This window comes from Vipera ursinii, assembly GCF_947247035.1.
Source record: "Vipera ursinii genome assembly, chromosome: 3".
NCBI lineage: Eukaryota > Metazoa > Chordata > Lepidosauria > Squamata > Viperidae > Vipera > Vipera ursinii.
In genome coordinates, this window is record NC_139516.1 from 166,483,905 (window position 1) to 166,510,614 (window position 26,710).

General features: G+C 37.5%; 1 protein-coding gene across 1 annotated transcript in view; it reads left to right on the plus strand.

Annotated features, from left to right (window-relative positions):
- The window catches only part of LAMA3 (laminin subunit alpha 3), a gene marked incomplete at its 3' end in the record, with an annotated part of 133,459 nt that overhangs the window by 10,085 nt on the left and 96,664 nt on the right, over positions 1-26,710 (plus strand). Inside the window, exons 2-11 of the mRNA XM_083357591.1 lie at positions 247-399; positions 10,453-10,570; positions 11,164-11,282; positions 12,468-12,638; positions 18,875-18,972; positions 19,738-19,853; positions 20,267-20,385; positions 22,070-22,160; positions 23,356-23,487; positions 25,163-25,204. Coding sequence (XP_083213717.1) covers positions 247-399; positions 10,453-10,570; positions 11,164-11,282; positions 12,468-12,638; positions 18,875-18,972; positions 19,738-19,853; positions 20,267-20,385; positions 22,070-22,160; positions 23,356-23,487; positions 25,163-25,204 — 1,159 coding nt within the window. The remainder of the gene's footprint in view (positions 1-246; positions 400-10,452; positions 10,571-11,163; positions 11,283-12,467; positions 12,639-18,874; positions 18,973-19,737; positions 19,854-20,266; positions 20,386-22,069; positions 22,161-23,355; positions 23,488-25,162; positions 25,205-26,710) is intronic.

Genomic DNA, 26,710 nt, shown 5'->3' on the forward strand with positions numbered 1-26,710 from the left:
AATTTTGGCTGTAGAACATTGCTGACTATTTAGAATATGTTGCCATTTGGAATCACACTTTAATTCTGCTTTAAGTAACTGCAGTAATGCAAGAATTTTACTCTGGAAGAATCTATTTTTATTTCTGTTTCTGAATTAGGCTGTTTTAGGCCTTTATGGGAAATGACCGTACAACTTCTGAATCTTTCAATACACTAAAATTTGAATGATAATTGTTATAGCTTTTTGTTTACCTGTTTGTTTCAGGGCCAGTTTTGCGACTATTGCAATGCTGCTGATCCTAATAAGGCTCATCCAATAGATTATGCTATAGATGGAACAGAACGTTGGTGGCAAAGTCCTTCTCTTTCCTTAGGTTTGAAGTATGATGAAGTGAATGTTACTTTGGATCTGGGACAGGTAAGTACAGATTCTGCTTACCTTGTGGCTGACTTAGTATGGGTTGGTTGAAGTTCTGTATACGTGGTCCAACATGGAACATGGAAGCATCTTGTTGTAAGGTGGTATGCATAAACCTTAGCAGCTTCTCACAGCATGACATCCTTCAAATACATAGGATCAAAATTCATATATTTCCCTATTGATATGATAAAAAAAAAATCCCCTTCAGTTTTGCAATAATTTTGAGAGGCAAATCAGGATGAAAGACTATGTCTAGGTTTTATTTATTTATTAAATTTGTATGCTGGCCATCTCACTGTCCCAGATGACTCTTGGTGGCTTACAATAGACTAAAAACATAGCTATAAAACATTAAAATTAATATTAGTTACAATTAAAGAAAGGGTTAAAACAAGAGCATGGACAGTCGGGTGGAGTTTTATCTCTCATTCAATCAATCACCTCCATCATAGCATGCTCCCATCTGGGTGATCAAAAAGGAGGGGTGCCTCATCAATCACGGAGAGATGGCGGTCTTTCTGTTCGATCTGAGGAAAGTCCTCCAAACTGGTAGGGGAAAGACTTGCTACATTCCTGTGGCCAGCCATTAGCTGCTGACAACCAAAGAAGAAAAACACTAATTAGCATCATAAACAGCATGTTTGGAACTGGGTGAGAACATTGATCCTTTCTTTACTGTTTTACAATTGAATTTCCTGGGAAAGGCTCTCAAGAAGCTAAAACCTCTGAACGTGAACAGAAGTGGCATTTTAATTTCTTTCATGGGGGACATAATACTGAAGTGGAAGTAACATAAAGCTACAGCTTTGATAAATTTGAGAACTGAGATAATTGTTAAGATTTTCTCTTTGAAAAAAAAACATTGAGGTGAGATATACGAAATCAATCCTTTGTCTTAAGAGTGGAAAATGGATTTTGAATGACATCTAGTGGTGGATTTGAGTATAGGACTACAACTAGCTTCCTGGCTGCTTGGTGACTCCTACTTAATGGAGAACAGCTGGCAATAAAGGAAAATATTTTGGCATACTTATCACCCTGACCTTCTTGGTCTATAAACACCTACTGAGCTTGGACTTTTAATCTCAAGAACTACTGGGAGAGAAAGAAACATTTGACTTTTGACTACGTCTGGCTGGGAAAGACTTTTGAGCTGTTTTCAGGGTGGTTGAACATTTTGAGCACTTTGAACATTGTGGATTACAATCTTGCCTGACCGACAATTCTTGAACACCTGAGACAAAAGATTACTACAAAATATTGCTTTTAGGACTGGACCCATATTTTGGAACCTATTGGATTATAAAGGCTAAACATAAAGACCAGAAAACTAGATGAAACTTTGTTCTACTCTTATTAAGATTGGTGATACTAGAGCAGAGGTGTCAAACTGCCGGCCCATGGGTTGGTCGCGTCATTCAGAAGCCGTGCCCACCCCATTGCCAGCAATGGCGAAAAGTCTCCATTACGTTGTGCAACATCATGTGACATCGCAAGTTTGACATGTCTGTACTAGAGGATCTCCAGGAATGGTGCCTCAAGAAAAAATAAACACTTTTTTGAAGGAAATATACTCTATGCTACAACTAATTCACCAAACAATTGTTGCACACAAAGAAGATACAAAAAGAAACCATAATGAGACTAAAACTAATTTAGATAATATAAATGAGCAAATCTCCAAACTAAATCTACAACTAGAAAATTCCTAGACAACGACTACAAAGTATGAACAAATAAACCAGAAATGAGAAGATGAAGCAGAGGAAATGGACCTAGAGATGGAAGAGATAAAAGAAGGGAAATATAAACTACCATATACATATAAAATACTGCAAGACTTAGCCATAACAACAAAAATGGAAAAGATGCTTTACCCCTTAGGTCTGCAAAACATACCTGATGATAAGGAAGAAGATTTTAAAAAATGGAATATAGAGTAGTCAGGGGAAATGTCACAACTTGGGAGACAAAAAATGAAAAGAGAAAATGAGGGAGAAGGAAAGTGGGAGTTGCTTAAGGAATATAAATGGGTGGAATTCCCCCCCCCCAAAAAAAATACCCTACCTAAATTGTCTTCCTCATGCCAAGCAACTTTTACAGAAATAGAAAGAAAATTCCTGAGTGATTTAATTGCCTTGGCTTGGAAAGCTACTTGGCAAAGAAAGAAAGCGAGAGTCAATTTAAAAAACAGAAGATTTGACCTAAATAAATGTAATTAACATTGAGAAAATCATAACAGATAAAGCTATTTCAAATATTGATGGGAAATCAAACCTTAATAAGAACAGCAAAAAGAGGATATTGATTTATGAAAGGATATTATTGTTATTTCTATAATATTAGTAAAATTCCATAGTTCAAAGGCCTTTGAATTATGGTGCTGGAGCAGACTCCTGCGAGTCCCTTGGACTGCAAGGCGATCAAACCGGTCAGTCCTAGAGGAGATCAACCCTGACTGCTCTTTAGAAGGCCAGATCCTGAAGCTGAAACCCAAATACTTTGGCCACCTAATGAGAAGGAAGGACTCACTGGAGAAGAGCCTAATGCTGGGAAAGATTGAGGGCAAGAGAAGAAGGGGACAACAGAGAATGAGGTGGCTGGATGGAGTCACTGAAGCAGTAGGCGTGAGCTTAAATGGACTCCAGAAGGTGGTAGAGGACAGGAATGCCTGGAGGAACGTTGTCCATAGGGTCGCGATGGGTTGGACATGACTTCGCAGCTAACAACAACAACAAGTAAAATATGATGAGGATGTTTATATCTAACTTTGTACACATCAATAGTAACAAGAATTGTAACTATGTAATGAGGGGAAATGGAAAAAATATGGGGAAGAAAGGAGGATCAGGGAAAAATACTGGATTTTGCAGTACTGAACAGATTTGTATTGAAGACGTTAATGTTAAATATGTGAACCCAGACAACGTTGTTTATTAAGCACTAAAGATTGTAATTTTTAAAAATCAATAAAACTTAAAAAAAAGACATCAAAGTCCTTAAACCCTTTCTTAGCTGTTCCTGCTGCTGTTTCTATTATGCAGGTGGAGCCCATACTGGGGTTTAATCCAGTTAGCTTGTTTGTTCTTTTTTCTTCTTAGGGAAACGTGCACTGCATTGTTAGGAAACATTAGTTCTACTATATGGTAAGCCATTCATTAAAATACGCACAATTAGAGGAAAAGTGTTGCAAACAGATCCAAATACTTTTTGAAAAATGCCATGTTCCTCTTATTCTCTTTATGAATATTTCCTCTTCCTATGTGATAAATATAGGATTTCAGACTTCATTAAGGTGGGACAAAATCTTCTCATGTTTTCTCTTCTGCAGAGTAAAAAACCTAAATGTGTATTTGGCTTGCATGCAGAGAGGAGATTCTTGTTGCCCGTATTCATAAATTATATTGTTTAACCTTCTTCCTAGGGGCCATAATAATTGTTTAATCTGGTTTTGTTTATAAAGTCTAACCAGAAAGCATGAAAGAAATAGATACTTATAAAATTCTACAGCCCTATTTAAAATGAGATTTACAGTGAAGTCAGATTAACTCAAAGGAAATTTAACCACAGCTAATTCACAGCTCCTTTTCTCAGTGGCTAAATTCATACATCACACCAAGCTATGACTTTTAAACCATGGCTTGTTGACTTGGCTGGGTTCATTTCTCAAGTTAAGTCAGAACAAAGCAAGCTAAATAAAGCTTCTTCTGTGGCTAGATCCAGGCTAGTTCCACTAATTTTGATCAGTGTACAAATACAATTGAGCCTCATATTCAGCCTTTTAATCTTTTTAATGTGCCGTTTCTGAAAAAAATGTAAATCAAACAGAATTCTCCAGTTTTTTTTATGTGGATTGCTAACTTCTGCATTCAGGTCCAGCCTTGCCTGCCTGATGACACAATTCCTCTGAAGCATTTCCCTCCTTCCTTTTCTCTGCATTATAGATAAAAGCAGGAAAGTGCTATATGCAGTCAGCTTCCAGAATGACAAGCTTTGGGAATAGTAGAAGAAATGACAGCACCCTAAAAAGTGTTACAAGTATCGCAAAAATATGGCCTGGTTAAAATAAGTCACTTATCACTGGTGTATTACAAAATAAAGGAAAGTCAGAGAAGGTCAACAAAAGTACTTGAAGATTTGCCCTTTAAAGGTAGACTGAAGGAACTTGGGATGTTTGGTCTGGGGAAAGAAGAGTGAGGTGAAACTTGCTAGCTATGTCTAGGCATGTAAAGGGAAACTACAGTGAAAATGATCATTTTTTTGTGTTTTATATTGCTGGCCCACTGGATAGAGAAGATTGGCAGGAAAAATTACTTATACTTGTATTCAGCAGACTAGCAGATTTATTTATAACACCTCTATTTTGGAGGCATAATCCAAGCAACTCCAACATATTACATGGTCAGCATCTATTATTTTTCCTGTCCGTTGGGAGAAGTTGCTGTTCTATTTATAGCTTTGACTGTAGAAGATGACCAGCCTGAGCCTGAGGGAGTGGTCAAATGTATCATCAGTCATGAATCCCTTTGAGCCCACAAGTGATCTATGTTTAGCACACTGAATTCCTTTGATCCTTATCTACTGCCAATTTGTTTTGTAGTAGTTCAGATTCTTGTAGAGAACTTAAGCTTGCAATAAATATTTATATTCACTTGAACTGCCTGGATTTTCTGATTTCTCTGGGACCTGACATTGAGTTTGTTTAGATTTTATGGAAAGACAACTGAACAACTTTGAAAACTAAGTAAAAAAATCCAGGACTAGAAGGTATTCCATTATTTTAATGTACTGTATTGTCTCCATCAAATACACAGTGGGCTTACCTACTTTAATAAATTTGGTTAATGTTAAAGAGTAAACAGTCCAAGTTTTATGACAGTGTTCCAAGCAAAATAACATAAAAATTGTCACGTGACATGTTGTGATGTATCGCGATTTTTTTGCCAATGCCAGCAATGGGGTGGGTACGGTTTTATTACGATGCATCTGGCCCATGGGCCGGCAGTTTGATACCCCTCCTTGATTTGAAGTCTAGTTACATTATCTTTGGAAATGAATTTTTTTATTAAAACATTTTTATATTTGGTTGGTATATCATACTGATGAAATGTTCCTTAGTTTACGATGACATATCCTATATTAATATTTTGGACACATTTTTGGGAAGTAGAATAATTAAAAAACTTATCCCTGCTAAGGTGAGAAAGCAGCATGAGACATGGATATGATATATATATTCAATCCAATTCTTCTCACCCTTCTCATCTTTTTTAACACTGTATCTTGCTTTTGAGAGGTATATGTTTTGCTCAGAGAAACATGCAATTCTCACATTTGGCATCCTCACCACTGAAGGTTTTTTTCTTCTTAATTGTAACAGCAGAACACCAGTCTTAATGAAGACCCCAGATGGGAAATGGGCAAGCATAAGACATTGTATTATCTAAAATGCAGCAGCAAATGAAGTTCTTCTCCCAGGCCAAGGAGCACAATATCCAAAACAATACTACTATAATTACTTTGAAATAGGAATCTGTAAAATCCCACAGAATCCCATTTCCTCATCTGGATAGTGCCATGTTTAAAATACAGTAATAACCATAGTTTCCCTTCAGTAAGTTTCTCTAATGGTTCTAGTGGAAAATGGGATCACCTGTCTTCCGGCATCTTTCTGTCCTGGAAAAAAAAGACACCATAAATTTACTGATAAGAAAACAGAAATGTAACAAGCAGTCATACATTTAAATAATGTTGTACAACATGTTAAATCTTAATATAATTAGTATATTATGAAAACAGCCAATGTTATTTTATTGTATAATCTATATTTAAGCAAGTTATAATTGAATGAACTGCAGATTTATAAACATATCCTTAAATGTTAAAAATATTTATCCAATTTTGACTCGTCAACAGTAGTGGGTACATTATAGAATAAATAATATAGAGCAGACTCACTAATGTGGGTCCCTGTCAGGTATCCAAAAGTGTGAATTTCAGTCTCCATCATTGCAGCTAGCTTGGCCCATCCTCAGATTAGATGACAATCGGTAAAATTGTAGTACAATATCCTAAAGTAACAAAGTTAGAGAAGGCTAACCATATTGTGATGATATTTTAGATTGCTTATACTGCTGTTTCAGGTTTTCTCACTAATGATAGTTAAAAGGGTAATAAAAATACAATTACTGGATAAAAGCAGAATAATTTAAAAAAGATCAAATTAAACTAAAACTAAAGTGCTTAAGAGGGACGCGGTGGCTCAGTGGGTTAGGATGCTGAGCTTGTCGATCAGAAGGTCGGCAGTTTGGCGGGTCGAATCCCGAGTGCCGCGTAACAGAGTAAGCGCCTGTTACTCGTCCCAGCTTCTGCCAACCTAGCAGTTCGAAAGCACGTAAAAATGCAAGTAGAAAAATAGGGACCACTACGGTGGGAAGGTAACAGCGTTCCGTGCGCCTTTGGCGTCTAGTTATGCCGGCCACATGACCACGGAGACGTCCTCGGACAAGTGCTGGCTCTTTGGCTTTGAAACGGAGATGAGCACCGGCCCCTAGAGTCGGAAACGTGCTTAAACTATTACATGAATTCATGCAAAATCAATTACATTTTTCAAACCAATCAGCTGAGAAACCAAAGGCATGGTTACTAAATTAAATATATTGGATTTTAAACATTAATGGTAGACAAAAGTCTCAGTGGTTACTTCCCATATGAAGATCAGTATACTTTTCAGTGTCGTACGCTGGAAAACAGGTGCATTTATGACCTGCTTATGGATTTCCTATAAGCAGAGATAGTCCACTGTGGAGATAAAATAGAAGCCTAGTAGCCAAGTTAAAAAGTTCTTTGCTCTGCTTTAGCATAGATAATCTTACACATTTATGGCATTTTTCTCATACTAGATTAAACTTTGAATCCATTTAAATCACGCAACCACCTGTTTTGACTGGCAATGGTTATCCAAGCATCAAGCCAAGAAAGAGTTTCCACATATCTGTTAGCTAATCCTTCTTGCCAGGGTTTGAACTTGAGAGCTTTGGCATGCAAAACACGCTTCCTGGTTTTTTTTCCTTTTTTTTAAAAAAAGATTCTGAGATTCTGAGATAAAATAGTCATATGAATCCGCATCACCTTTCTTGACAGTTCTTTGTTTGCCCACGTAATTTTTGTTCAGCTGAATCTCAGTGATCTAGTACAGTGTTTTTCAACCACTGTTCCGCGGCACACTAGTGTGCCGCGAGATGTTGCCTGGTGTGCTGTGGGAAAAATTGAAAAAACACTGACCTAGGAGACAGCGGTGAGAGGAGGAGGAGGAGGAGGAGGAGGGGGAGGAACAGCCGCTGGCGGAGCGGCGCTGCAAGACTCTCTGGCGAGGAGCACTGGGCACCGGAGCCTTGGCTAAGCTGACGGCCCTACTTCGCTGGAAGCAAAAGCCCGGGAAAAGAAGTGGGCTCGACCTCTCTAGGCACCAGGGCTCCACGGCAGCGTAGCTCCGCCCCCTTCTCTGGCTTCGGAAGGTCTCTTGCTGAAGAGAGAGAAGCTGGGGAGAGGCGACCGGCTCGCTTATCGGAAGAGGACGGACGGGCGGCCAGCCTGGCTCGCCTGAGCTGTCGCGTGGTTGGTTGCCTGCAATGTTCGAAAAAGCTCTTCTTCTCCAGCACGCACCGCTTACTCCTTACTCCCCGCGCGGCTGAGGATGCGAGACTCCCGCCTGGTCGGCTGCCTGGCTCCGCTTTCTTTGCTCGCCGCGACCTCTCGCCCCAGCCCAAAATAGAGGGATCTGACCGCTTCGCTCTTGGAGGCTTTGCTTGCGTCTGAAAAATTACATGGCTGATTTTTTTTTAACCTGTCCTTTTGATACGTTGCATAATAAAATGTCCTTTGGACCAAAGCAATTAAAAACCTTTGGGGTTCCCCCCCCCTCTGGAGTGAAGTGCTTTTGATGGTAAAGGTGAGAAAGAAAGAAAAAAGGAAGGGAAAAAAGGAGAAAGGGGGAAGGGGAAAAGGGAGGGAGAAAGAAAAAAAGGAGAATAGAAAAGAAAGAGAGAGAGAGAGGAAGGGAGGAAGGAAGGAAGGAAAAAAAGCAGGAAGAAAAATTAAAAAGAAATGCAAGTAGCTTCCAGTTTCCACAACAAGTAGAAAGCAAGAAATTGAGAGAGGGAGGGAAAGAAAGTGGGAGAGAGAAAGGAAGGAAGGAAGATAAAGAAAGAAAAGAGAGGGAGGGAAGAGAGGGAAGGAAGGAAGGAAGAAAGAAAAGAAGAGAAAAAAGAAAATACAGAAAGATAAATTAAAAAGAAATGCAAGCTTTCCTTTTCCTTCACAGCAAAAACAAACAAAAGCCCCAAAATAAAATAAAATAAAATGGCTATTAATAACAATAATAATAATAATAATAATAATAATAATAATAAGAAGAAGAAGAAGAAGAAGAAGAAGAAGAAGAAGAAGAAGAAGAAATTGGAAGGGACCTTGGAGGTCATCTAGTCCAACCCCTTGAGAACACAGGCCATCCTCGACTTACGACCGTTCGTGTAGCGACCGTGGGGAGGTCCAACGGTGCGGAAAACGGTGGAGTGCCTTGTGATTTTTTTTTCATGAAACAAGTGTGCCTTTGCCCAAAAAAGGTTGAAAAACACTGATCTAGTAAAAGGAATTTTAAGTTGAGAAATTCAAAATATTGTAAAATGTCTTGGGATGATATTTTAATGACAAGCTTTTCTGTCTTGAATGAGTATGTTTGATTCATCAATTCTTTCAGATATTAAACTGTACTTTGGATGGTGCAGTCTCTGTATACTTCCCTCAGGGCAACTGTCCTATTGACAAAGTCCACATACATTCCTTTCTATTCGATTATCCAACAGTAATATGATTTTCTCTGAAATTCTTTGTTTTTTTAGTCTGTTCAATGAAGTCTGACTAGATGAACCTTGAACTATATTGATAAATAGAAAGGCACAGCGTGTTTGGAACAAAGGCCCACAGTTAACCTTTGATTGGCACACCGTAATTTTTTTTAAAAAAGGGACGCGGTGGCTCAGTGGGTTAGGACGCTGAGCTTGTCGATCAGAAGGTCGGCAGTTTGGCGGGTCGAATCCCGAGTGCCACATAACAGAGTGAGCGCCTGTTACTCGTCCCAGCTTCTGCCAATCTAGCAGTTCTAAAGCACGTAAAAATGCAAGTAGAAAAATAGGGACCACTACGGTGGGAAGGTAACAGCGTTCCGTGCGCCTTTGGCATCTAGTCATGCTGGCCACATGACCACGGAGACGTCCTTGGACAAGCGCTGGCTCTTCGGCTTTGAAACGGAGATGAGCACCAGCCCCTAGAGTTGGAAACGACTAGCACGCATGTGCGGGGGAACCTTTACCTTTACCTTTAATTTTTTTTAAAAAGGATGGTTCTCATCAGAAATAAAATGAAATTTGAATTCATCCAATTTATAGTTAAATGTAATTATAATTTAATTCAGTTAACATATAGCATATTCATGTACTCATGTATAACCTTTCTCTGTTGTCACACTAGTTTTTAATTTGCTAATAATTTTTGAAAATCTCTTGGGGTTGCCCTCAAAGGTATTTCTCATGTCTAATGTAGTCATTGTTTTCAACCCTTAAGTTAGTAAACATCAAATGATCATTAGCTAATTCATACATAGCATCAAATAGCAATAGCACTTAAACATATACTGTTCGGTAATGCTTTACAGAACTCTCTAAATGATTTACAGTATCAGCATATTACTCCCAACAATCTGGGTACTAATTTTACTAACCTCAGAAGGATGGAAGGCTATATCAACTTCAAGCCTATCAGGATCAAACTCCAGGCTGTGGTAGAGTTAGCCTGCAATACTGCATTCTAACCACAGGGCCCAGGGCAGTATTAATCTTATGCTAATGATTTCTTTAAAAGTACATACTGTAGGATACCTAGAAATGGATGCCAGCTCACCACCAATAAAAAACTTAGCTTACTCATTCTACTTTATAGTATCATAGTGCTGTCAGGTATATTCTAATGTTCCTTTATATATTTTATTACCAGTTGTTCCATGTGGCCTATGTCCTCATCAAATTTGCAAATTCTCCTCGTCCAGATTTGTGGGTATTAGAGAGATCAATAGATTTTGGAAGAACATATACACCATGGCAATACTTTGCCTGTGAGTATCAACCACAGAGCTCTTTCAATGTTTATAGTACTTTTTTTCTTTGAAGAAAAGAAATGAATTCAAGCTAACTGAATTTTATAGTTAGTCATGTTGAATTGTACACAGTCTAAAATGCTGTTCCCTGATTCATAGTTAAGATAAACAATAAAGCCAGGTAATAGTAGTGGGACCAAGATATGTTCTGGCTCATGCCTATGATGGCCCCAAAATTTTATTACTGTTTAAAAGAATTCATAAGGTACCTTTATTCTTTTCAGGACTGATGTGGAGGTTCTGCTACTTCTATGGAGATTACTGTTTACCTTCCTTTTGTTTCATTCTGTGCCCTGTTTCAGATTCATTAAACATAAATATTTTAGTGAGCCAAGAATACTTTGACAAAACTTTGTGAGAATGTCCATCAACTTTGGAGAACTGAAGGGCAAGGAGCAGGACTTGAAGACACCAAAGCTGCTTCAGCGTGAACTCTTGTGCTTTGATGATATCATTTGTCTTACTTATAAGTGTTATTATCAAGACTAGGAGACACAAGTAAAACATATCAGAGACTGAACTAAAAGTGACTTTCTTTTTAAAAAAAATAGATTCTAAGGCAGATTGTTGGGAACGTTTCAGAAAAGAAGCTAATAGTCCTCTCAGAAAGGATAATGATGTCATTTGCACAACAGAATATTCTCGGATAGTGCCTTTAGAAAATGGAGAGGTAAGCTGAAGACATCCATGTTCTAAATGCTTGCCATTCTGCCATTGTTCAAATGTTATTGCATGTATTCTTTCAGTACTTCTAGCATCATAAATTCTAGGAACTTGGTTTGCAATTATTAGTGAATATTCCTCCTCATATCTATGGTCACATTTGCTGCCTTACTTCAGGTTATCCTCCTTTCATACTTTATTGTGAATTGGATTCAGTAATAATCCGATTTAAGGGAAAATCCACTTTGATGATAACCTCCTTCATCCAGATATCCCTTCTTGTTTCTCTAGTCCAGGGGTCTTCAAACTTAGCCCTTTTATGACTTGTGGACTTCAAGACCACTGCTCTTTAAGATGTTAAGATATTTGTCAACTCCCAGAATTCCCACATTCCACAGCATGGCTGGCTGTGGAATTCTGAAAGTTGTCCTCCACACATCTTAAAGTTGCCAAGATTGAGAAAAGCTGTTCAAGTCTATTCTAAGTTACACTATTGACCATTCATTGCTTTATTGTGTGGCCACCTTTTTCTGGTCATTTTGAGGCTATTATTTTCTTTTTTATGCACAGTTGTTTTTCTATAACAACCAAAGAGAGATGAAAGAAATACCTTAGTTTGGAATTAGGAGCATCAATATAAAGATAGACTTGTTTCCCATAACAGTCAATTTTGTTAAACCAATAAAATTTTACTCCTATGAATAAAGTTTCCAATTTGTTCATAAAATTTGTTCCATGAACTGTATTCTGAGTTAGCAGAGTTCATTAGTATTCTACAATGAGCTTTTGTTAAAAAGAACTTTGAACCTGCTCTTGCTGATGGGGAAGTTCCATAAAAACATTGTGTATATTCTTGTTGCTATAAAAGCCTTTGATTAAAAGTCCTTTTTTGCTTATTTACAATATTTCTTTATGCTACAGGAGGAAATAAATACACATTGATCAGCGTTAACAGTATTCAGTCCTGTAGTGATGTACAGATATCTATTAGTGATATTTGTAAAAATTGTAATTCTTTTGAACATGTTATTTATTCAATTTTTATCCTAGTCAATGTTTCCAACAACAATAAAAAGATTAAAACATAAAGATGAATGTTATAATCATTTATAGATGTATTCTTATAATTTTTAAAAATATTGAAAGTAAAGCAGATGCTATTGATTTATCCATCTCTCTTTTTTTTAACCAGATTGTGATATCCTTGGTAAATGGCCGTCCAGGAGCAAATTATTTCAGCCCTTCTTCCATACTTAGAGAGTTTACTAAAGCCACAAATATTCGTTTACATTTCCTCAGAACCAACACTCTACTTGGACACTTGATCTCTAAAGCTCAGCGTGATCCAACTGTGACACGCAGAGTGAGTTCTTGTTCTTTTTGACAGAGGAAATCCAATAGATAATAATGGCATTATTCTGCAAAATCTTTGACCAATTTTTAACCAGCTTGTACTTACTATTGATTTTAGGATATAACATTCCATGTAAATTTTCCATATTATACATTATGTTGTGGCCTATTGCTTGAAACTCAGATAGATAGCAAGAGCAAAAAACTGAAAAACCTTTTTGTCTGCATGTTGTCATATGTGGGTAATTTTTTTTATTGAGTAACAATATTGTCCACTGAGTTTAGCTCTCCCTAAACCAGGAAAATCTTTACAGAATGTTAGGCAAAATGGTTGTGCACACTTCTTGTACCTGACAGCCTTTCTAAAAAAAACTCAGATGGCAAAGGAAGATGCCATATTTGTATTTGGAAACATCACCTCTTCAGCAATATAGTAAATCAAATAGGCTTTTTATCTGTTACTAAAATATGGTTAATTTCTGTACATGGATAAATTTACCTTTGCAACCTAAAAGCTTCTTTATAGTAACACTTTATTTAATTTTAATTTAATTTAATTTATTAATATTTCTATACCGCCCTTCTCCCGGAGGACTCAGGGCGGTGTACAGGGCAAGAATAAAACACAGAAATTTACAAAAATTAAAAGATAATTAAATGCATGCCCGATTAAAATACAATTGATACATAGTAAAAACCCCAATAAAAATAATAAAAAACCCCACCAATCCCCCCTCAGGCCAGGCCGGCTTGCTCAAACAAGTATGTTTTCAGATCGCGGCGAAAGGAGCGCAGATCGGGCGCCGTCCGGAGCTCAACCGGTAACTGGTTCCATAGCTCCGGGGCGCCCACAGAGAAGGATCTCCCCCTGGGGGGCACCAGTCGGCATTCTCTGACCGGTGGCACCCTGAGGAGGCCCTCTCTGTGGGAACGCACAGGGCGCAGGGAGCTTGATGCCGGCAGCAGATGTTCCCTGAGGTACTCCGGCCCCATGCCATGGAGGGCTTTGAACACCATTACTAGCACTATGCCATTACTAGCATTATGCCCCCTAAACCACAATTTTCCTCTTGAATGTATTATGATTAAATTCCTGCAGACTGTTAATGTCTGTAGAAGACCTGCATTAATTCAAGAGAATAGTATTTCATTTCATTAGTGCGTTTTTGTGACAATTGGAATTGTTTAGTAAGAAAGAGGATGTTAAAGCAAATATATTTTATAGACAGAAAAAAGATTGCTGTATCATTAAGCATTCATATCTAATGAACTGCTTCTCTCTGCAGACGTGTACGTGGATACTGGCAAAAGTGGTATCAGGGTAGAGCTAGCCAGCTGTTAGCTGCAAAGTTATTACATCTATGCTGTGATCCCCTGAACATTGGAAAGTCCCTATTTTGGACAGTTTTAAAGAAATATGAATCCTGGAGGCAAACATGACTCAGATTTCCTTTTTATTACAGGATATGTATTTTGTTTAAAGCTACTTTTTTGCTAGCAAAGATGTGATGCATATTTTCAATATTTTTCAGGGACAGAATAAAATGCAGGCAAGTGATCTAAGGAGAAAATTTGCTTCATAATCCAACATGATAGAACTATTAGAAAATATGAAGCACTTTTTAAATAATTAGGAATGTATAAAGCAGATTTATTTATTTATTTATTTATTTATTTAGTTAGTTAGTTAGTTAGTTAGTTAGTTAGTTAGTTAGTTAGTTAGTTTTCTATACCGCCCTATTCCCGAAGGACTCAGGGCAGTTTACAGGGCAGCATATAAAAGACAATATAAAAAGATAATATAAAATTAAAATGAATTAAATTAATTAAAGCCCAACAATTAAAACAATATTAAAAAGCTAAAACCCCTTCAGTCCAGGCCTGATAAATAAAAAAGCCAGGTTTTCAGGTCCTGGCAAAATGAACGCAGATCAGGGGCAGTCCGGAGTTCCACAGGTAAATCATTCCAAAGGGCAGGCGCGCCCACAGAAAATGCCCTCCCTCTGGGGATCACCCACCGGCACTCCCTAACCGGCAGCACCCTAAGGAGGCCCTCTCTATGGGAGCGCACAGGATGATGGGAAGTTGATGCTGGCAGCAGGTGCTCCCTAAGATAATCCAGACCCATGCCATGTAGGGCTTTATAGGTCATCACCAGCACCTTGAATCTCACCCGGAGGGCAACTGGAAGCCAACACAGCTCGCGGAGAAGAGGTGTTACACGGGAGTATCGGGAGACTCCCATCACAACTCGCGCGGCTGCATTCTGCACCAGCTGAAGCCTCCGAGTGGTCCTCAAGGGCAGCCCCATGTAGAGAGCATTGCAGTAGTCTAACCGGGAGGTCACGAGTGCATGAGTGACTGTGCGTAGGGCATCTCGGTCCAGATAGGGCCGCAACTGGCGCACCAGGTGAACCTGGGCAAAAGCCTCCCTGGTCACGGCTTCTATGTGGTCTTCCAAACTGAGCCATGAATCCAGGAGGACACCCAAGTTGTGGGCCCTATCAACGGGGGGGGTAACACCTCACCCCCATAGTTAACGATGGACAAAACTGGTTCTCCCGAGATGCCGGTATGCACAGCCACTCAGTCTTGGCGGGATTGAGTCGAAGCCTGTTCTTCCCCATCCAAACCCGGACCGCCTCCAGGCAACAGGACATCACATTGAGGGCATTACCGGGTTGGTTCGGGGTGGAAAGAAAAAGCTGGGTATCATCAGCGTACTGATTTATTTATTTATTTATTTAATTGGATTTATATACCGCCCTTTCCCGAAGGACTCAGGGCAGTTTACAGGGTATTTAAAACAAGAAATACAAAAGTTAAAAACAATTAAAAATAATTACAACAATAATTACCCCACCCCGAAACCACGAATGATCTCACCCAGTGGCTTCATATAGATGTTGAACAAGAGGGGAGAGAGAACTGACCCCTGAGGAACTCCACAAACGAGAGGCCTCGGGGCGGATCTCTGCCCTCCCATCAACACCGACTGCGAACGGCCCAGAAGGTAGGAGAAGAACCACTGTAAAACAGTGCACCCCACTCCCAACCCTCTGAGACGCCGCATTAGGATACCATGGTCGATGGTATCAAAAGCCGCTGAGAGGTCTAATAGGACTAGGACAGAGGAACAACCCCTGTCCCGAGCCCACCAGAGATCATTCACCAATGCGACCAATGCCGTCTCCGTGCTGTACCCGGGCCTAAAGCCCGATTGGTACGGGTCTAGATAATCAGTTTCCTCCAGGAACAAAGGGAGCTGATGTGCTACCACGCTCTCAACAACCTTCACTAAAAAGCGAAGGTTGGAGACCGGATGATAGTTATTCAAAATAGCCGGGTCCAGATCAGGCTTCTTGAGAAGGGGCCTCACCACCGCCTCTCTCAAGATATAGATATAGATATTTATAGATATAGATACAAATAGAATTTTTAATATAATCCAATTTTCTTTTTCTGATCACTGTGAATAAAGCAGCAAATCTGGTTCATTTTCACCTTCTTTTTTTATTGAAAAGTTTTACAATACATTTTATCTTTAACAATCCCCCCTCCCTCCACCCACCCCTACCTAACCCTCCCTATCCCTCCCCCCTTCCCCCCTCCCCCCGACTTCCCAGAGCTAAGTACAAGGTATAAAAACAAAAAATAATCATATGCTAACAACAATAAACTATTAAGTCTATCGCACTCTAGCTCATATGAAATGACTACAAGCAATACTAATATACAAAGGGGAAAAAAACTTATTCAAATGCTAAATGAAACTTTTTAGTCCCATATTTGTTCTGGATATAATCAATCCACTTTTTCCACTCCATAATATAACCTTGTTGCGAGTGATCTTTCAAGTAAGCCGAAATCTTTGCCATTTCGGCCAGGTCAGAAACTTTTAGAGTCCATTCTTCTATAGTCGGCAGTTCCTCCTTCTTCCAATATTGACCTATTAAGAGTCTTGCTGCTGTAATTAAATTCAACATCAACTTAGTGTCCACAACAGTAGTATCTGTGATTATGCCCAATAAGAACAATTGCGGACAAAACTTTATCCTTTGCTTGAAGATCTGCATATTCCACCAAATTTTTATCCAAAAAGCCTTAACCTTTTTACAGGTCCACCATATATGAAAATACGTTGCATCTTCGCCACCACATCTCCAACATTTAGGTTGATAGTTCAGATACATACTTGCAAGCTTTTTAGGATCTAAATGCCACCTATAAAACATTTTATAAAAGTTCTCCCTTAAATTTTGGGCTTGTGTAAATTTTACGTTCCTCACCCAGATCTTTTCCCAAGTGTCCATTGTAATAACTTCTTGAATATTCTGAGCCTATCATTTTCACCTTCTTGAACTATGCATCAGTGCATTGCTGGTAGGGTAAAGAACATCTATTTATTACATATACATATATATCATTCTTATTGACATTTTCAGTGAGTCAGCCCAGACAGGTATAACTTTATGAACAAATAACCTGATGGTAGGGAGTGGTAGCAAAATAATAAATTGTTAATTGTTTGAGTCACCATTTTGATTACTAAGGCTTGCAAACGACTTCTAACCCAATCTGATGTGTATTTACTCTGAATAAATGAGTAAATGTACTAATTTACTTGGAATTATTTGGGTCCAATGAGCCTGATTCAAACTGTAGCATATAGGAATTCAGTGCCATTCTTTATTAATCTATTCAGAAGTTCCACTTGATTCAGGGAAATTTATCCCAATGTGAATTTTTATAAGCTTGAAGCCTTGATTTTAATTTGGCTCAAGGCATCTCTACAAACAGTAACAGAAAAGAATTTGTTAAATAATATTAAAGAAAGACCAAGTGTTTGAATTAATAGAGTGAAGGACATTATACTGACCATTAAGAGAATAATGAAGGGAAAATGATTTTTTTAAATATTCCCCCTTTGTCTACTATGCCTCTGTAATATAATAGAGCTTGTTCTAAGGATTGATGTGCCATCAAATTATTGTTCACTTTTAGCAACCACACTGATAGATTTTCTTCCATGATGATTTATACCCAACCTGATATTTTAGGTTTTCCATCACAACTGTAACTGTTATTACTAGTCATCTTCTCTTCCCCACCCCCCACTTTTCTCAGCATTAGAGCATTCCCAATAGTGCTAGGTCTTGGCATATTGTGTCCAAAACAGGAGTTACTGTAAATAGAAATAGACAAATACTTTCCCCAAGTGCTGAAAGAATGCCCATATTTAATCCTACTTTATTCAGTTTATTGTCCAAAATCTCAAAATCATTCCTTCCAACTGACTAATAAGGCAGGATAGAAACTGGTATCGCCCTTAACTCAATAGAGTTGTTTTTGCAGCAAGGGACAAAGAAGCCATCCAGTGCATGTGGCACCAAAGCTGGTGAAAAGCTGAGGAAGGGGATGAAGTGAAGAGATAGGATGAGATGGAAATTTGTGCCAATGGGAAGCTGCCTGCTCCAGAATACCAATATTGCGCTCTGAAGAAATGTTCTTGCACACTTAATTTTGCATTGGAGATGAACCTAAAGTTAACTGTCCTGTCTGCACTCATGGATGAGGTGGACTTCATTAGCCTTTTTAGTACCTTTAAAATAGGCAAACATTATCTTAATTTTAAAGATAAGGGACCTCTAATGTAGCTGACTGCCTAAAGACACCAAATAAGTCCCATAGCTGAGCTGAAATATTTCAGCCCTCCATTCATGCCTGTAGTCTTGTATTGCTGCAACTTTTCTCTGGGGAAGCCTGTAATGTGTCTTTTTTTCCTTTCCCATAGGTACAGCTTTTTATCTCTTTACCTGTTTATTATCAGTATTAATACAATTCCCTTCCTTTCCTTCCACTGTTTCTTGTTTGTTGTCTCTTTCATCTGTGAAAAAAACATTAAAATATAGAAAGTGTAGAAAACAAAACAAATGCATGATTTATTAGCATTGTAGTAGGAGAGCCATTATAGCCAAGAGGCAAAAAAAAAAACCAGAAGTCTGGTAACATCTCTTCTGATTAACAAATGTTACTAAAAGGCTTTTGCTCTTATGCAGGAGTTGCTCCCAGTCTCCTTCTAATGATTTACATTAAGTAATACATGTTGGGAGAATATACTTGGGCCAAATCTATAATTCATAACAAATAATTAGTATTCAGTTTGCATCCATAAAAGTGTCTAACTTTTTGAAAATAGATTGCTTCTGCTATTTTTCTACAAATCTTATTTCTTCTGTTATCTAGTACTACTACAGTATAAAAGACATCAGCATTGGTGGACAGTGTGTTTGTCATGGACATGCTGATGTGTGTGCTGCGAAAACTGACCCAGATTCCTACAGGTAAAGTAACCAACAATGCAATCAAAACAACAGTTCTTACAAATGATTTTAGTTTATGTTCATAAAATGATGGGTGGGGGGGTGATTTGGGAATTCTCCTTGCCCCCAAATTTCAGATTATGTTAAAGGTTATTCATTCATCCATCCCCATGGCTTTGATAGAATGAGTTTGGTTTGAAAAAGTTATTAGTTTCCTGTATGGACTTTTACATACAAATGTGGGATATACATTTCATAAACAAATATGTTAACATTTGAATTTGTATTTTCATTGGATTAGGACGGGGCTCTCCAAACTTGTCAACTTTAAGACTTGTGGATTTCAGCTCCCAGAATTCCCCAGCCTGCATAGCTGACTGGGGAATTCTGGATGCTAAGTCCACAAGTCTTAAAGTTGACAAGTTTAGAAACACCTGGTTTAGGACATAATCTATAAATTATATTATTTTTAAAAAGCATCTCATAAAGAAATAAAATATGAATCATACAAGTGCACATACAAAGAATTCTACAGCAGTAGAATGAGAATTTTTTTAAAAGGTCTCGGTAAGTAAGGAAAAGTCTTTAGTTCCAAAAAGAACATGAGATTTTATACTGTATAGGTGAACCTCATTGGACAGTGCACTCTATATACAGAATTGTATACAGAGAATACACATACACATTCAAATTGTACAACCGCTGCAAAAAAAGTTGTAAAGTACAACAAAAATCATGAAAAATGCAACAAAGGAAATTTAACTGAGAATTACTTAATACTTACAGGTACCAATGTGAATGTCAGCACAATACTTGTGGAGAAACCTGTGATCATTGCTGTCCAGGGTATAATCAAAAAAGCTGGCAGCCTGCAACAGCCACTAGCCCAAATCTCTGTGAACGTAAGTCATGCAGAAAGACAAGTGTTGCTTTAATGTAAACACAGGTCACATTTGCAAGGTTTACATTGTATAATAATAATAATCATGTAAATGGTAAGTAATACAAACAGATATGAATCCCACAGTAGTTCTGTATTTCTTTAGATTTGAACTATGATCCTGCGGTTTTGTAGAGCAATTAAATGGCCTTTTTATCTCTTGTATCAAGCAAACTTAATTAAAGTTGGTAGGTGGGAATGCTTCTTGTTTCAAGCTGAGCACATATTATCTGCCTTGCTGCTGATTGTGAAAAAGTCACTACACGTTCTGTGTGCAATTTGTGATGCTATTTTTTTTAATAAAAAAAAATCAGTGTTCCCTTGCTCATTTTCTTTTTTTTGTTAAAAAGAATTTTAACCCACCATCTTTCTCAGCCTGCAACTGTCATGGCCACGCCCTTGACTGCTATTATGATCATGAGATTGAACGACGTAAAGAAAGTTTAAATCTTCATGGACAGTATCAAGGGGGAGGAGTCTGCATTGACTGTCAGGTAAACTCCCTGTAACACCTTTTGTAGATTGATAACTACATGAACGTTGCAAATAGCATGCTGAACTTCAATTGTTCTGAGCTAGAGAAGAGAGTAATTTTCTGTCGCTCAAAGCTTTGTTCAATTTTGATTGCGAAATATGCAGGACTATTCTATAGAATTGAACTATTTTACCTTAGTAGGGCAATATCTAAGATTACATGGTTTAGATAGCGGTTGGGCCCTCTCTGCAGTCACATGACTGAACCTCAAGCGCTCAGCAACACATCCGCATTTACAACTGTCCTGTGGTCATGTGATCATGTTTTATGATGGTATTGCTGAAATCCAACACTTTCAGTTTTCAACAAAACCTGCCTATAATGAACCTTTGGTTTGCTTAAAGACTTCAGTTTTCACTTAATGACCACTGCAAAAAAGGTTGTAAAATGTTGCCACCATTATGATATATGAATGTAATGGGCAGGCTCCAATACAGTCTGAATTTGAAGATTAAATAGAGTCTGTTCCATCAGTTAACAGTTTTAACAGGTAGAAAATTCCTCCTGATGCCTAGTTTGAGCTTACTTCCTTGAAGTTTTAGCCCACTGGTTCTGGCCCTGTCCTTTGGGCAATAGAAAATATGTCTACTCCCATTTCTGTATGACAGTCCTTAAGATATTTGAATGCTAGTACAATTCTTCAGTTGTCCTTTCATTAGGCTAGATCCTTTAACTGTTCCTCATGGGGCTTGTTTTCCAGACTACTAACCATCTTGGTTGTCCTCCTCTGAGCTTGAACAGTTGTTAATTTCCTTTTGAAATAGGGTGCCTAGAACTGAATTCATCTTCCATATAAGGTTAAATTTATTACAATTGATATTTTTAAGCTTATGTTTTATCAATGCTAGGCTGGAAATGTGGCCATGTATATTAAGTTTGAGTCACAGGATAAATCCATTTTGTGTTAAGAAAACAACAGAGACAATAGAAACAAGAATTAATAGGTCAGAAATTCACACCAACAAACAAATCAAAAATCAAACACAAAAAATAAGTCATATATTAGAAAGAGCTAGGAAAAGCTATAATTGGTTAGACAAAATTGCACCTTCAACTCCTTGATGGTCCTTTCAGTTGAGCATATTGAGTGGTTAATCTTGGTAATTCCAGTTATCTGTGAAGTACCAACACCCACACTGCTCAAAGAGATACTTCATGATGGAATTCTGCTTGTTTACCATATAAATAGTTGAACCTTGGAAGTTGGCAGCGCAATACCTATAATACAATCAGGTGGCACCCACAAAACCTCATCATCATACTGCAATAAAATTAAAAATAGAAATGCCCCAAATCTAATGAGATCTCATATGAAAATTCAGATATGTCATGATAATGTAAGCATTTTTAATTTTATTTGCCTTTTCCCTTAAACTTGATGCTCTATGATATTATATAAAATCATGTGATGGCACTCACCATCAGAAAATATTACCAATCCCTGATGAACCTAAAGTTACTATTTCCTGATTCAGTCTGCATTCCTGATACACTGACAGAAGTCACAAGTCACGGTATTACTACATCAACCTTTTTCTTAATTCTGAAAACAAAGTTAAAAGTTGCCAAAAGTTAAGTTGTTTATCTCTTCTTCTGATTGTATTTCTCTTACGCCAGTTTCTCCTTTATTTTATCCCATATAGCACAACACAGCTGGTATAAACTGTGAGAAATGTTTGAAGGGTTACTATCGTCCATATGGTATTCCAGTCACAGCAGTGCATGGATGTATACGTATGACAATTTTTCTATTATTTTTACTAGCCCCTTCCCCTCAATATATTTTAATAAGAAAAAATAATTTAATATATTTTACCATGTAAAGTTTTATACTACGCATAATGCTTTTTATTTTAGATCACATGGGAAAAGTTCCCTGTTAGGGTGGCAAATGCCAAGCCTGTTAGACAATTATACATTTTGTCTGTTTTAGTCTGTCTGATATTGTATATATCTCCTATAAGGCTATATACCCATGCCTCACAATGTACAGTATCTGAAGTAGGATAATTTGAATCTGGTCATTTGTGCTGCAAGTGAGGTTATATTATTTAATGGTCTGCCATTTTATTCTTAAAGGCACTTCATGGGGAGGTGAAGTTCTTTTGAAGAACTTAACAGCTAAGGACCTGGTTTTGAGTCTTTTTTTTAGACATCTTAGAGATATTTCCCTACATGCCTCCAATTTTTAAAAGTTAGAGAAGTATCCATAAGGAAAATATTTTCAGTGAATGTGTATACACAATTTTGTTTATAGAGTGCAATGTCCAGTGAGGTTCACCTGTATAGTATCAAATCTCATGTTCTTTTTGGAACTAAAGACCATTTCTTATTTATTGAGAGGTTTGTTTTGTTTTTTTAAAAAAGGTCTACTGCTATGTTTCTGCTGCTTTGCACATTCTTTGTGTGAGCACTTGTATGATTTAAACAATGTTTTACTTCATTTTAACGGTTTTTGGTAAGCTGCCATGGAAGCAGAATGCAAATGCCAAAATAAAGGGAAACATTGTATCACAGGCTCCATTGACAGTATGGTCATACAATTCCATTACAAGAGTCCTTAAAATATGGGAACTAGTGGGCGTGAATATAAAATTGAACTGTGTTTGATACAAGATAAATGATTCAGATCACTGTATTAACCTTCTAGAATGTAGTTGTAGCGGATTTCACACAAAATAAATGTATTTCCATTGTGAAGTAATAATTGCTTAGGTTTTTGTACTTAAAAAGGATATTGATGTGATAGGCTTCACACAGCATTTCAAGATAAAAAGTAATATTATAATTATTAAATCTACTGCTGCCAAAGCAAAGTAGCAATTTGGTATACAATAGGAATTCCTGTTATTATAATTATAGTAAACTTAGTAAACGTCAGGAAATAAATGTGTTTGAAGAAAGCTTCTGATGATGTCATTTTCTGTAGCCTGCAGGTGTAGCCCTGAACATTCCAATGGCTGTGAAGAAGGATCAGGTCACTGTTATTGTAAGCTGAACTATCAGGGTGAAGCCTGTGATCGGTGTGCTGATGGATACCACAGTTTTCCTTTCTGTTACCGTGAGTATAACAACATGTCCAATGAATCTCTAAATTAATATCCATTGTTTTATTCCAGATTCTCTTATACTCATTTTTATCAGAATGCTACCTCTAAGCATTCCTAAGTCATACTTCTAAATAAGTCAAGGAGGTAAATATTTTCGTTTATTGCCATGCAATAGTCTTTTCTGAAATATGAGCTAAAGCTGAACTTCTACAAATCTCTGTGACAGATTAATTATCTAGATTGGAAATCAGGCAACTCTATTTTTAAACACACTTCCAGTCTGGATGAATTTGCTCTCCCCTCACTTCTAATTTTTTTCTTTCTCTGTTTGATGTTCCAATGCTATAATTGTTTTTCAGACTAGTGCCACTATAGCACTTATAGAATGTGGTTACTAAAAATTATAGTAGAAGAATAATTGTTTCAAAGTCTTGCTATAAATATCAAGATGCAGGTATTTGCTAACATGGAGATATTGCTGGAGCTGAAACACAGAGAAAATGGGACAATTAGAATTAGAAATATATTAGCTTGGTAGAAAAAAATAAGAAGAAGGAAGTTCTATCCTACTAAATTTTCTGAATGCATAAAAACTACAGGGTATCCTTCAACAGCCAGTCCTCTTTCTTTCTCACTTTGTGAGAGAGAAAATTCTTATTGGAAGGAAAGAATAAATCAAGGTAAGAGAAAGTGAGTATTGAGCAAGAGATGGATAAGTTCATCTAGCCTTTCATAACCTAGATTAGTCAGTTTCCCAATCAGCTTGGCAACGTTGATTTGACTTTCCTTAGTTATTGGTTGGCAGTGAAGTTTGGACAATATTGCAATAGTCATTGGGAGTTGGGCGGTGTATAAATTGTTTTAATAAATAAATAATCCTACTTATTTTGAAGTTTAGCTGACTTCAAAAAAGGGTTGGACCAATTCATGGAAGTCATGCAGATCAATGGCTATTAGTCTTGAAGGCAGTCTGTTGGTATCTGAAGGCTATTTGTTGGGACCCCAGTGGGTTTCCTTGTGCAGTTGGTTGGCAACTATGAGAACAGACTACTGGGCTAGGTGGGACAGGAGCTTGATCCAGCAAGGCCAGCTCACATTCTTGTGTTAGTTTTCCCTCAATATTGTAACTGAATGATAGAATACAATGCTTTCCAGAGGTTGAACCTCTGTTATTCCATCACAATGCTGTACCTACCATGGGAGCAAGTGATGTCAAATACTCTGGCCTGAGACTAGCAGATAACTAGTCTATATAATTCTCTATATTCTTCTCACTGAGTTCATTTTGGCAAGTGGTAGGAGTGGTCTCAGCCAGAATGAGCAGCTGAGAAGAATGGACTTTTCATGTGAATTTTAAAAGAGTATCATACAGACATATATTTAAAAATGCATATGTAAGTACTGTATACCTACACCAGCAGACACCTGCAGAGGATGTCAACCTTTACTGATTAAGAGTTTATCCATCACAGGGCCCTCTGGCATAGGAAGCTTCTTAGCACAGGAAATCTTTAACTAGAAGCTATTTGACATCTGTTTCTGCACCTGGATTATTGCTCTGCAATTCCCTTAGTTATTTAGAGCTTTGTCTAGGCAGCATCAACCTCTCCCAACCTTGCAACTTCAATCAAGATATTCTTGGCAAATGCTGTTATACTGTCGTGCTCTTCTCTCTTCCGGTATTAGGCAGCCGTTGCAGACCAGGATATTTTGGAACACATTGTCAGCGTAAGTTTTGCTATTCTTCTGGGAAATGCCAAAGTTAACTGCAGGGCAATATCACTAGGAGACTTTTTTTCACTCCTGTTGTGCTTGAAATCTGGGGCTATTGTTAACATTTTTAATTCATTTCTTTTAAATAAAGCCTGTCAATGTTATGGCTCAGGGATGTTCAATAATGATATTTGTGATCGCGGTACAGGTTCATTGTCAATGCCAGACTGGATTTCAGGGTATTCTCTGTGACAGATGTGCGATTGGGTATATTTCTATTACTCTTTCTGTCGAAGTAGGTCATGATTTGTTTTTATATTTTAAGCATTTATAAAAGGCGTTCATCAGGTGAAAAGGCAGGTTATAGAGTTTAAAAATGAACACAAGTTAAACAGTCACTGAGGTGTCATAATAATATATTGAGGACTGAATTTTGTTCTAATTGAGAGTTCTCAACTTTCTAAAAATTAAAAGATTGATTTTTAAAATTAAAACTGGGGCACATGTATTTATATACTCAGAAATATTTGTGCTTTAAAAAAGGCTTTTAGATCAAAAGGTAAGATAATTAAATTTTACCTACACACAGAATCAACTGTCCACCAAATCAAAACTTGGAGATGATAGAATTGCTATGCTGATGTTACCAGTTTGCTGTGCTGCATATTAGATGTCTCCCACATGGAAGGCAGTGTCTCTAAATTAACATACACCAGAGAAAAAGATATAGGAATGTTTCAGGAAGTCTCCCAATTTCCAGTTAGTTAAAAAATACCCTGCATGTATTAAATATACTGGGGCCTGGGGGGAGGAAAAGGCATAAGAAACTTTTTGTGTAGTATATTGGTACCTGTTTCATACAGAGATATATAAGAATTGCTTTTTTAAAAAACAAACATTAATATAAGGAAAAAATATTACTCCTTTTTTAAATTCAGCATGTATTTTCAGGGGAGGAAACAATCCCCTCATCCACATAAATTACGGTAGGTTTCATTGATTTCTTTGAAATTTGCTTTGGAGAGACAAAAGAAAATTAAAGATTTAAACAGAATACCATGGTAAATTAATTTATTTTTCTCATCTAGAATGCAACTATGCTGTAGTTGGATTTATGGACAACACATATGGCCTTTAGGACAATGGTCTTTGCCATCCAAGTTATGCTGGGTCCAGATACAGCCAGTTATTCATGGTTATTAAGACCCCCAGGTGCTGAGTAAACAATCAGCTTTATTTTCTGCCTTTTCACTCAGACACTTCAATTTACAAGTAAAGTTTAGCTGACTTACTGGTTTTTGGAATTTTTTTGTTTTTCCGAATAGGTATTGTTAGTTTTCTGAGTTTAAAGTCTAATGCAGCTTCCTCAATCCTTTAGATAAATTTAGTCTCATTCAAAAATGGCTACCCTGTAGGAAGAAGCATTGTAGTTATAGATCTAAACTTTTCTGAGATCCCTAGAGTCCTCTCTGGTTCAACTGCTTTGCTGAGCTCTGTTTGAATGATCATTGAAAAATGGTT